Source organism: Kogia breviceps, chromosome 6, assembly GCF_026419965.1.
Source record: "Kogia breviceps isolate mKogBre1 chromosome 6, mKogBre1 haplotype 1, whole genome shotgun sequence".
Taxonomy (NCBI): domain Eukaryota; kingdom Metazoa; phylum Chordata; class Mammalia; order Artiodactyla; family Physeteridae; genus Kogia; species Kogia breviceps.
The window spans coordinates 116,975,505-116,988,124 of NC_081315.1; the positions used below are offsets into that span (position 1 = coordinate 116,975,505).

Below are 12,620 nucleotides of genomic sequence, written 5' to 3' on the forward strand. Positions count from 1 at the left end.
TAGACAGATGGATTATTATAGTATTTGGCTTTTTCCAAATGGACAAATGGAAGAACAATGGGATAACAGACTTATTGGCATTGGTGTAGATGAGAATTTGAACCGTGTACCCTAAGTTGGAGAGGAGAGGAAGTGGAGTTGTGTGGGACCTGATAGGAAAGAGGCTAAGAGAGCAAAGGGAATGGAAATCATTATAAGGTTCAAGAACAAGTATAGTGGGAGTTATTGGGTGTGAAGTTCTGGCAAAATAGGGAGAGGGCTCAGAATGAGATGTTTCAATGTTTTATTCCAGAGTTGGAGCAGTTCCAGGGGTTGACAAAATCAGTGTGTGAGGGGAGTGGGTGGTAGAATTGGAGGGCGCAAAAAGTCATTAGAAACGAGGTCTGAGAAGGTAACGTACTAAGGTGTTGTTTGCATTGACCATGTTGATGTTTAAGTCACCTGTGATGGCAGCACTTAGGGTGAAGTAAGTCACCATAAGCCAGAGGCCAAAGTCTTCAGTGAATGAAGGAGAATGACTGGGAGGCCAAGAGATGATTGCTGAGGATGGGAAAAGTGTGGTAATAACCAAATAATATGACTCTCAAAGAAGTAGAGCTTTGTAGAATACGGGTGGAGAATTAATTGTCTGGAACCAGCAATGGAGAGGCAATGTGCACTCTCAACTTTCTCCCCATCCTTAAGGTATGTGAGGGCTGTTGGCGAATTAGCAGTTTCCAACTGAGAGAGTTGTCCAAGGGTGAGCTCAGAGTTTTAATTAACAGTGATGATGAAAGAAAATTCCCCAGAGAGATTCACAATAAAAGGAAGGTTGCCATCAGTATATGAATGCCACAAACATTCCATTAAGATAGACTAGACCAGCAGTGGTTCTCCAAGAGTGGACCCTGAACCAAATGCATTATCACCAATGAGGAGGTTGTTAGAAATATAAATTCTCAAGTCCTACCCCAGACCTACAGAATCAGAAACTCAGGGGGTGGGGCCCAGCAATGTGTTTTTTTCAGAAACTCCAGCTGATTCTGATGAATGATGGAGTCTGAGAATTCCTGGACTTGAGCTAGCTTCCTAATATAAAGGGGCAATGAAAAGCTACGAAACACACATTGAGAGAAAGAAGATTTTCAGTAGGTAAATATTTGATGTTTAAATGGATGACAGCACCATGTGCAGTGCACGAAGGTGCAGATAGTCCCAAACAAAATCATGGTTTTCAGTTGTCTTTGGCCTGAACCTCCCATCACGATGTGTTTTCTGCTGTTTGCTCCTATTCTCCATAAGGGTAACTCAAATTCTCTCTACTTTCTATAAACTTGTAATCCTCTCTGGCCACCTCTTAGATGACATTGTACCCTATTTCATATAAAACATATTCTTAATTTAGATTTGAAAGAGGTCGTAACACATTTTTCTTTAAGAATTACCTAGAATGCTAGGAACTAGCTGTGTTTATCCATTATGTAGATTAACAAAGTTGGTAGTCCATGTGGGTTTTGTTGTTGTTGTAACTTTTGTCACTCATTTATTCATTTAAAAATATTTACTGGGAACCTGTGAATTGAGTTCATCCTTGGTTCATCATCTAGCAGAGGAGGTAGATAAACATACAATTATCAACAACTGGATAAGTGGTTTAACAGTGACACGTAAAAGCAATTACTGGAGCATAGAAGACAGAGAACCTCACCTTGGCAGGAAATGGTGTTCAGGAAGTTGACGCATGGGTTAGGTCTTGAAAGAGCAAGAATGCTTTTGGGTTTTTTTGAAAGGAAAGTAGGATTTATGGGTGGGCGTGAGTAAGGAGGGGACCGCGCCAAGGCTCTCGCGAGTGCAGGGCCCGCTATTGGTCCAGGGGCCACAATTAGGGATGTACTTGACCCCACAGCCATCCGGGATGAACCTCTTTTCTGCCACCATGTTTTCAAATTCATCCGCATTAAACTTAGTAAATCCCCACTTCTTGGAGATGCCAATCTTCTGGCGGCCAGGGAACTTGAACTTGGCCCTGCCGAAGGCCTCAATCACATGCTCCTTTATTCAAAGTTTGGTACGGATGAACATTATGACTTGGCCAGTGTGGACCCCGGCCACTGTGCCCTGGGGCTTTCCAAAGTCACCGCGCATACCTCTCTGGAGCCTAGACTGGGGACAGCATGACAATCATGAAGGTCCACTGGAAAGGGCTGTCTCCAAGGTCCCTTAGGGCAACCCGCACAGGCAACAGGCTGCATGCACTACTGAGGAGGCTGCTGTTCGCAGCCTTTACACATCAGGCCCCCACGAGGAAAAGAGCACCTTCGGCTTAATTGGCTGCAAAAAAAAGAGCAAGAATTCTTTAGATGAATGGTGGGGATGGGGGTGGAGACTGTTTCAGGCCTAGGAAGCAGCCAAAGGGATCCTCAAATAGTTTAACAAGGGAAAAGCTTTGGGTGAGGGTTGCTGACCAACGAGCAATGACGCTATAAAGCTAGACAGAGTGGGATCACAGAGGCCTTTGTACTTTATACCAAAATAAGTATCTGCATGATAATGGCGGACTGCGGACGATTGTAAGCAGGGGACTGGCATGGTTAATTTCCCTGAAGAACTGTCTTCAGTGAAGTTGGTTTTGGCACATGCACTTGGCTTATAATGAGGAACATTATGAAAACCTGCTATAATGTTCATTGTAGGAGTGCCCTAAACGACAGTGCCCACTCTAAGAAATCTCACATAAGACACTTCTTGGGCTTCCCTGGTGGCGCAGTGGTTGAGAGTCCGCCTGCCGATGCGGGGGACGCGGGTTCGTGCCCCGGTCCGGGAAGATCCCACATGCCGCGGAGCGGCTGGGCCCGTGAGCCATGGCCGCTGAGCCTGCGCGTCCGGAGCCTGTGCTCCGCAACGGGAGAGGCCACGACAGTGAGAGGCCCGCGTACCACAAAAAAATAAATAAATAGAATTAAAAAAAAATAAAAGACACTTCTTATGAATCAGCTTTGATTCTTTTGAGGAAGTAGTATGTTTCCACTTTATGGATGATGTAAACATGTAAACTTCTTTCTTTTTTTTTGTTATGGACACCGAGAAGCTGAGAGCCATACAATTTTAAGTCTTACATCTTTTCATTACAGCTTTCTTTGTGACCTTGAAGTTTGTTTAAGTATGGTTTTCTTGGTTATTTTTAAATGTATTTAATTTCTTTATAAGTGTTTAATGTGCCTCAAATGCTATATGAAATGAAATGGGAGGATAAATTCATAAATAAATAAGACACGGCCATATTTGCTTTCTCTGACTCATCAGAGTCGTATCGGTTACAAGGTGGAGGCGAGGTGGTTATTAGAGGCAGGGAGGCCAGCTCAGAGGCTCTTCTAAAAGTCCGAGAGAGAGCCGGGGGAGCCTAGGCCGAGGCAGTGGCAATGGATGAGGAGAAGGGAGGTGGATCTCCGAGATATTTAGGAGGTAGAATTGAAGGGATTTGGTAACTAGATGCTGTACGTATGAAGGAGTGGGTGGGTGAGGAGAGGCAGGTGGAGTCCAGAATGATTCTGACTTTTCTATGATGCTTGCTTGAATGCAAGGTGGGGGATGGTATGTTCACTGTCATATGGAATTTGTAAGAGAACCGGGTGTAAAGATGATGGGCTACCTGTGGACATACAGATAGATGTGCCTGTAACAGTTGGTCTGGAAGGTAGAAGAAAATCTGCAATGCAGATAGCAACTTGGTCTTTGTGGGAGTGAATGAGTTTTCCTGGAGAAAAAGTGTGATGGAGAAGAGCAAGAGCAAAAGAAGCATGTAGGTCAGAGTCCTGCGGATTATCATTTAATGGTCAGGTAGAGGAGAAAGAGCTGGCTAAGGAAAATGAGAAAGAAAAGTAGAAGATACACTGTTGGTGGGAATGTAAGTTGGTGCAACCACTATGGAAAACAATATGGAGGTTCTTCAAAAAACTAAAAATAGAGTTGCCATGTGATCCAGCAATCCCACTCCTGGGCATATATCCAGAAACAATGAAAAGTCTAATTCGAAAAGATACATGCACACCAATGTTCAGAGCAGCACTATTCACAATAGCCAAGACATGAAAACAACCTAAAAGTCTATCCACAGATGAATGGATAAAGAAGATGTGGTACATATATACAATAGAATACCACTCAGCCATAAAAAAGAATGAAATGATGCCATTTGCAGCAACATGGATGCACCTAGAGATGATCACACTAAGTGAAGTAAGTCAGAAAAAGACAAATACCGTATGATATCACTTATGTGTAGAATCTAAAATATGACACAAATGAACGTATCTATGAAACAGAAACAGACTCACAGACGTAGAGAACAGACTTGTGGTTGCCAAGAGGGAGGTGGGTGGGGAGGGGAAGGACTGGGAGTTTGGGATGAACAGATGCAAACTATTATATATAGGATGGATAAACAACTAGGTCTTACTGTATAGCACAGGATATTCAATATCCTGTGATAAACCATAATGGAAAAGACTATGAAAAAGAATATATATGTGTATAAATGAATCACTTTGCTGTACAGCAGAAGTTAACACAACGTTGTAAATCAACTATACTTCAATAAAAGTAAAAAAAAAAAAAGAAAAGTAGGAGAAAATAAGGATGAGGGGACATGGAAGCTAAAGGAGAGTGTTTAAGAGGGTCGCATGCAATCTGATGTTCTTGGTAAAGGCAAAAATGATGAGGGCTGAAAAGTTTGCTCTTTTAGTTAGGACCTAAAAATAATTGGTGACCTCAGTGGGGCATTTTGTCATTCATTATTCAATACATTGACATGATTACTATGTACTACATTCTAATCACATGATGCTGACTGATTTGATGTGGTGCAGATAAGAGTCAACTGAGCATAAGGAATTTTAATGCATCAAGACAGGGAATTCTGGAAGAAAAGTGAATTTGGAGGAGAAGCTCAGTATAGTTCTTACTACTTAATACACAGAAAGTACTAGTCAGTTTTAGAAAATCACTATAGCTGGGCACTAAGTTGAATGGCAGTGTTGCAATATTAAGGAAAAGTAGAATAAAATTCTTTACGGTCTGTGTTTAAATCAGAGAAAATAGACCAAGGTGTTCATGAACATCAATAAAGCTTTATAACAATACAATTCATTACCATTGTTTGGATTAATATTGTAATTACACAATTTTTACATTATGAAAATAAGTCATAAATAGTGTAAAAATAATTCTGAAGATCAACTTCTCACAAACTAGGAACCCTGAAAACAAGTTAAAAAAGCAAATAAAAACAAATTAGAAACTGAACACAAGGCAATTATCTCCAGGCTGCAAGTCAAAAACCACATGCGTCTTTTGATTCAGTAATCTCAGCTGGAGAAATTACAATGAAATGAAATAAGAAATCAAACGGGGAGAATTCAATCTTTCAATTATTTACACTACTGAGAAAAACAGGTTTGTGCCATATTTACAGTGATAACACACAACACATTCTTAGAATAATCAGTTACATGAGACTGGCCCACAAAACATTAAGAAAAATATGCAGTGTAATGCTTGCCAAAATATTTTTTTTTGCATTTTTCTCTTACTTTGTATTTATGTGATTTTTTTGGCAATATAAAAATAGCTGCACATAGAGATGAACTTTCAAAAGTAAAAAATACAAATAAAAATATATTTTCTAAAGGAAAATCAGATACATACATCTTTTAAAAATGTTATTAAATTGCATGAAACATTTACAACAGTATAAAGAATATTCACATAAATGTCAATAATATGTAAGACATTCTTTTGTGAATCCAATTTATTAATATTTCTGAGATATGTGAGAATATCCACTGCATTTTGAGAAATGTTGGTACTTTGTTAGGTTATCAATAAATCAAATGTCAGGTTGAGAAAGTCTTATACCCAGAAGGACAGTTCTGTCAATAAGCAGCATAGGGAAACTTATGCATTTAAATACATTTAAAAAATCAGAAATGCCATTAAAATGTTTCAGTATTGAATTAGCAAAAACAAAATCCACTAAATATTTAAGTTGGAAGGGTATCTCTGCTATGGTATATAGTAAATCCAGCTGATATGAAGCTATTTCAACAAAAATGGAAAAAAGTAGGGACTGAAGGTCTTTATACTCTAAAATAACTTAGCAGAATCAAAATTGGTCAAGTATGTTAATTCCACTCGGAATGAATTGTTTTAACAGCCAGAATCACATGTGACTGTTCTTAATCATTATTTTTGAGAATACAAGATTATGTTATGGACTTGACTTTCTAGAGATAGCAAGGTTTTTGTTTTGTTTTGGTAGAAATTAGAAAAGTTCATTTTTGGTAATGTTAATTAGTAACATAACTTGATTATCAAGAAAGAAAAACAAGATTTCAAATATCAATATCTGCACGTTCCTAAGATCATTTATTAGAAGATATGAAAACATCACCCACCTTAAAAAGCATAGCTTATTTCTGGGCAAGATTATATATAGTGGTCAAAAAAAAAAAAGATGAAAAGTGGTATTAACTTTTTATGCTATAATAGTAACATTAAAAATAAAACTTTGGAAAATTAAGCATGCTTTCTAAGTGATAAAAATATAATACCAGTTAATTTTTCCACAGATACTGACATGCTGATTTGACCATTTCTAAACTAGTAGAGAGGTGTGTGTGTGTGTGTGTGTGTGTGTGTGTGTATATATATATATATATATATATATATATATATATATATATATTAGACAAAGGACATATAGAATGAACTACTGGATGCATAAGAGTTCTTACTATTCCATCAGAACACCATGCATAGGATTCAAGAACAGACTTTTTTTTTTTGGTAGAAATTCAAGATATTCTCATGTTTCCTATGAAATCAAATAAGAAAGAAAAACCTTTCAAGACTGCTTTTTATAATGAAAATGAAAACTAGAAGAAAAATTTTGGCATATTTATGGGTCAGGTACTCTATGAATGTGTGCAGACTTGTCTAATGTTGGTTTTGTCACACTAAATCAAATTCTATAAGCTAAAAGATGAGAGTAAAAGTTGATAAAGGCATATGGCATATGAAATGAACATGAAATAAGAGGATCCACAATCCAAGTACACACGTATCATCTATAGGTACACTGTTTTGTTTTCTTTTACATTAAGAAAGACTGGTCATTGAACCATAATTATAGTAAATCCATAAACTTGAAAAACAAAATCACGCACTAACAGTTTAGGAATGCTATTAAACAGGGAAATGAAATTATCTATAGTAGAGTTGCATTGTCCATAAAGAAAAAGAAAAGAAATACATTAGCACCAACATAAATGGAAAACAATTTTAAAGCTAATACACATACCAGTTTGGCATCCTTAAAAGATGCTTATCAGAAATAGAACCTGATCTTGACTTATTTCCAATGTCTTTCATGTATTTTTTCTTAATCTTCTATCCAATAATAGAAATTAAAAGAAAGCAAACTTAAAGAAAAATATGTAGCTGCCAACACATATATCGGCAGACACATTCATTAGTTCATTAGGCAATTATTTGAGGATTCTCTATATTGATATAAAAGTGGATGATTTAAAATATTTTAGTAGCAAAAGTTGAAGATTACGCATGTTGGTTAAGACCTAGCAGTTCCACGGAACAAAGAGGAGGACCACGGTCCTTTTGTTTTCCCCAAGGAAATGTATTGAAAGTTTACAGCTTCCTTTAATCATGGAATAAAAGGCAATATTATCAAATCAGTTATAGAGTAAACCTCAATATACACATAGGACAGAACAGTATTCTTAAAGGGCTGTGTTTAAAAAATACATATATTTTTTGTACGTGAAATATTTCTCTTTTGATGTTAAGATATTCTCTCTTGAAGCTGTGCAACTTTTAAATACTGATCCATCTCAATTCCTCTTTCTACTAGAGGATTAGAAGGAAAGATAGATAGGAAGAAATATAGCCACCAGATTTTTCTCAAGACACTACTGTTTGTTTTCCTGAAGAGACTGTGGTTTTACTCGCTTTAGTTCATTTTTCCAAAGCATTTAAGAAAAATTGTTTCAGACACTGAATAAAATACCTTATCCTAACCAGATCATACAAGAGATGGGTAGAAAATGCCCTCTGTTTTAAAAATGCTAAACTGGTTTCGGAGTGTGGAATGTTACTAGAGATGTTACCAATTTGATTGATAGATTAGTTCAAACATCTTTCCATTCTTGAAAACGTAATGGAAACAAAAAGAAGGCATTTTGTATAACTGAGCCTTTGGTTATAGATTATGAAAGAGATCATAAGGATCTTAGGATCCTTGTCTTATAATCATATCTTAACTGTTGTCACCATAAGCCAATGATGAGATAATTTTCCCTCTGCTGGTGAAAACCTATACATGAAACCAGAAAATTTCCCACAAAATGGCATGAAATGAGAAATTATATTGTCCAATGGGCTGAAAGAGTGACTACTCCTCATTGATGATGTGTCTCTTAATGTAATCCTTCTACTTAGAACAGGTCATTTAAAACATGCTATCAACTCTTTACTGTGCAAAGAATTGCTCAGTCTAATACAGTTAGGTAACTTTTGAGCAAGTAGTTGAAAAATACTCTTTATGGCAACTATATTTCACAGCTTTCTGAGATCTCAGATTTGGTCTATGCATAAGACAAACATTTAGAAATGTAAAAAAGATAAAGTAATCTAAATATAGACACAACTTAGAACTAAATAGAACTACAAGAAATAGAAATGAGTTAATACGATCAAATGTGACCAAATCTTGACTTTATCTTAACTGATAATCACTATATATGTTATATTCACCATACAAAAAAAAGTCAAAAAGTACTGAAAAATTGTTTAACTTTGATGCTTTCCAATGACTGAACAGAAAATGGAGCTTCTTTTATATTCTCTTCAATTATTCAGAACAGGAGAGAAGTTAGCAAATGGTCATTTTGACTTGTTACCAACTTATTAGGATTTGAAGACTTTCCTTTAAAAAATTGTTCAAAATAAACGTGACAAAAGCTGGAAAAAAAATCTTTCCTGAATATTCCTGGGACTAAAAGAGAAAAGAAAAAGTATGAAAAAGAATGGAAAATATCTTCCTGTTTCTAGAAAATGTTTAACATGGGTTGGATCTTGGAAGGAAGGGAAGCTTTCATCAGCTTCAGTAGAGATTGTAGGATGAACTCTCCTGCATCCTCAGGAAAGGTTATTTCAGCCAACCTTGGGACGTTGTTGTATCTTCAGCAACCCAAGCTTTGGTGAGATGTACACACCCTTTGTCCTCAGGAACAGGGGCTGCCATTCCAAGAATCTCCTGCCCCAAAGAAGTGCAACATGCTTCTGTCATTTTCCAAAAGCACCCATGTTAACACTTGCTGGAATTCAGTTTATTAAAAAAAAAGTCCTCTATTCTGGGTGCCTGCCTTTGTAAACCTCTTTCCTACTTGGTCACATGAGAGACAGCGCAGGAGGCTGAACCAATCCTTTTTCTTCATCTTCACTGCCAAGAGCAGCCCAAGGAAAACTAGTGTCAGCTACCAGCTCAGCCCCTGGACATTTCAACCAAAGAGGCCACATGAGCCCACAATAGTGGAAGCTGAAGATCTGCAGTTGGGACCGCAACTCCTTTCGAAATACAAGACCATTTGTGTGTGTGTGCTGTCCGCCACCTTATCACTTTTTGGCAATGAGCCATGGTGTAACCCCCTTGAGATGACAAAAGAAATAAAAGTTCAGATGTGATCAAAGGACTCATAATGCAGCATGCTAGCATCTGAGTTTGCACAGCAAGAAGGTTTGGCACACGATCATGCTTTTTTAGTCAGTTTCAACGGGTGGTGTGGGCATGAAGAGCAAAGGTGAGTAGGGATGTGACGATAAACTCTAAAATCAGTCAGTATAGTACATTTTCATAGCTTCGAGTTCATATTTGGTCACAAGTTCATGTAAACTATCTCATGGCACTTTTTGTCCATGCAATTAACAAGCCCAGAGTAAGAAAATAGCAAGAACAATCAATCTCTATCACTATGTCCATATACATACATATCTTCACATAAGATAAAGAGATACTGATCTATAATTTTTGCAGGCTTCTCACTGGTTTCACTTATTGCCCAATTTCAGATGTAAGGGAAGAAAAAATGGATATGTGTACTACTGCAAACAGGAAGAAGCAGCTATGTGTAAACATATCTCAGACTTGTAAAATCTGCAATCCAATTTTCAACTATAAATATAAAAAGTGGACCACTATATACACAACTTCATGCTCGGAAGGTTAGATTCATCACTGCAGAAAAACAAACAACAAAAAAGACAAATGTATAGAATTAGTAGTTTAGGATAAAAATTCTAAATTAACATTTATTTTAAGAAAACTGGTAGAACCCTGAATCGTGGGGTTTTTTTTAATCAATGAGCCAATTGATATGTCCTATACATTACTTTTCTAAAATTCATCAAAATTTTTATCCTAGGTTCAACCCACATTTTGTTTTGCCACTGAGAAGTCTGTGGGAAGTGTTTGTCTCAGTAACTATTCTGGGAAAGCAGAAAATTAAGATTTTATCACAGATGTGCCATAATTTAAAACATGTCCTATATATGGCTTATGTAATCTTTCTTCTCCAAGCATTAAAACACAACTGTGGAAAATGTTGAGGATTCTGACCTCAGTGTCATTGTTTACTTCATCAGTGCCCAACTATAACACTCTACTCTCTTTGGGTTCTGGTTTCCCCTTTCCTTTTTCTGGCCCTGCCCTGCTGTGAAGGTCATGCAGGGCAGACCTCTCTGCTGTCAGGTCTTCAAGCTGTGTTATAGGTTCTACTGTGATGTAAGGATCTGGAAATGTCTGGTTCCTTGTTTTTTTTTTTTTTTTTTTTTTTTTTGGTACGCGGGCCTCTTACTGCCGTGGCCTCTCCCGTTGTGGGGCACAGGCTCCGGATGCGCAGGCTCAGCGGCCATGGCTCACGGGCACAGCCGCCCTGCGGCACGTGGGATCTTCCCGGACCGGGGCACGAACCCGTGTCCCCTGCATCGGCAGGCGGACTCTCAACCACTGCGCCACCAGGGAAGCCCTGGTTCCTTGTTTTGAGCAGCCATAATTACTAAGGTTTTCCTAGAACTGAAGTTAAGTCTGAGAGAACAGAGGAACAATGGTCTTTGAGGTATAACTTATAGAGCAGATGTTGGCGACAATCTTCACTTTTACTCAAAGAAAAATCAGTGAGAAAAGTAGAATGTCCAGAGAAGGAGAATGATAAAGATCTCTTCATCTCCCCACCACAACGGTGACCCGTCCTCAGAGTCATCTTTCAGTTCAATAATTAAAAATATTTGCTTTTCTCTCTCCAGTAAAAATAGATGCTATATTAAGTGTGCTTAAGAGGCTGGATACTTTCTGATCTTTAGAAATGAAGTTCACCCAATGTTACCCACGTCATGCCAAGGCCAGAGAATGTGTCTACAGGAAGTATTCCTTTCTCCAAACTCCCACTTATCTCAAATTTTCAAACAGATGCATTATTTTGAGAAACCAATGTTTTGTAAATAATCTCCAGAATTTAAAAGATTCTCTTTTTCCCCAGACTTTAAAACTTAATGTAAAAAACCTGTCACCTTACTTTAGGAAGATTCTGTTGCAAACCTGTCAGCCCTATCTGGAAAAATGAAATTTCATGAAACATTAAAAAATATGAAGGCCATATGTATTTTTCCTATTAAATAGTTTTTAATCTCTGGATAAGGACAGATGATAACTTTAATAGCTTGTAAGTATTTTCTTAACCATAAGTTCTGCCATTTACTCACTGTACGAATTACAGTGTGAATCAGTATATCATTATTCTTCAAACTTTAGAAAACTGGACTATATCTAGAAAGAAAAGCAATTTAAACAAAGATCAAATAGTTTTACATGGAAAAACTATTACTGAGAGTCGTATGACTAACAGGACTTGTTCACAGTGATTCTACTGTGGCTACAATCTGAATTTTCAGTCAAACATTTACCACTGGGCTCTAGAGACTACTAAACATAATGTTGAAAAACGCACGTGGTCCAGGGCTTCCCTGGTGGCGCAGTGGTTGAGAGTCCGCCTGCCGATGCAGGGGACACGGGTTCGTGCCCCGGTCCGGGAAGATCCCACATGCCGCGGAGCGGCTGGGCCCGTGAGCCATGGCCGCTGAGCATGCGCGTCCGGAGCCTGTGCTCCGCAACGGGAGAGGCCACAACAGTAAGAGGCCCGCGTACAGCAAAAAAAAAAAAAACGTGGTCCACTAAAATAGGACTGAGTAATCTACTGGCTTTCTTTGAAAAATATCATTTAAAAATTAATTTGATTTGACCAACAGTGTATTTGAGATAGCTAAGTTGACCACATAAGAGATTATATTCAATAGAACATTTCATTTTTCTAATTGTTTCTGTCTTGGGGGGAGGGGGTGTTGGGGGGAGGATAATCACTATTGTTTGCATTTGATTGTGTTGGGGAGTGTGGTAAGTGATACTGAAGCTTTATCATTGAGTTATGATTTTTGTTTTTACCATTAAAAAATTTATTGAAGTATAGTTGATTTACAACGTTGTGCATTAGTCTTTATATAAAAAGAGGCTGGAT

The 12,620-nt window shown here is 37.8% G+C and overlaps 1 protein-coding gene and 1 non-coding gene across 2 annotated transcripts in view; both read right to left on the reverse strand.

The window, feature by feature from the left end:
- Positions 1–2,181: 2,181 nt before the first annotated feature.
- LOC131759026 (small nucleolar RNA SNORA70) lies at positions 2,182–2,316 on the reverse strand. The gene has a single exon (XR_009336361.1). It is a non-coding gene; the product is annotated as a small nucleolar RNA SNORA70 (small nucleolar RNA).
- A 6,432-nt stretch (positions 2,317–8,748) lies between these two features.
- The window catches only part of COL25A1 (collagen type XXV alpha 1 chain), a 463,430-nt gene continuing 459,558 nt past the window's right edge, over positions 8,749–12,620 (reverse strand). Inside the window, exon 38 of the mRNA XM_067036470.1 lies at positions 8,749–10,288. Coding sequence (XP_066892571.1) covers positions 10,286–10,288 — 3 coding nt within the window. The 3' untranslated portion in view covers positions 8,749–10,285. The remainder of the gene's footprint in view (positions 10,289–12,620) is intronic.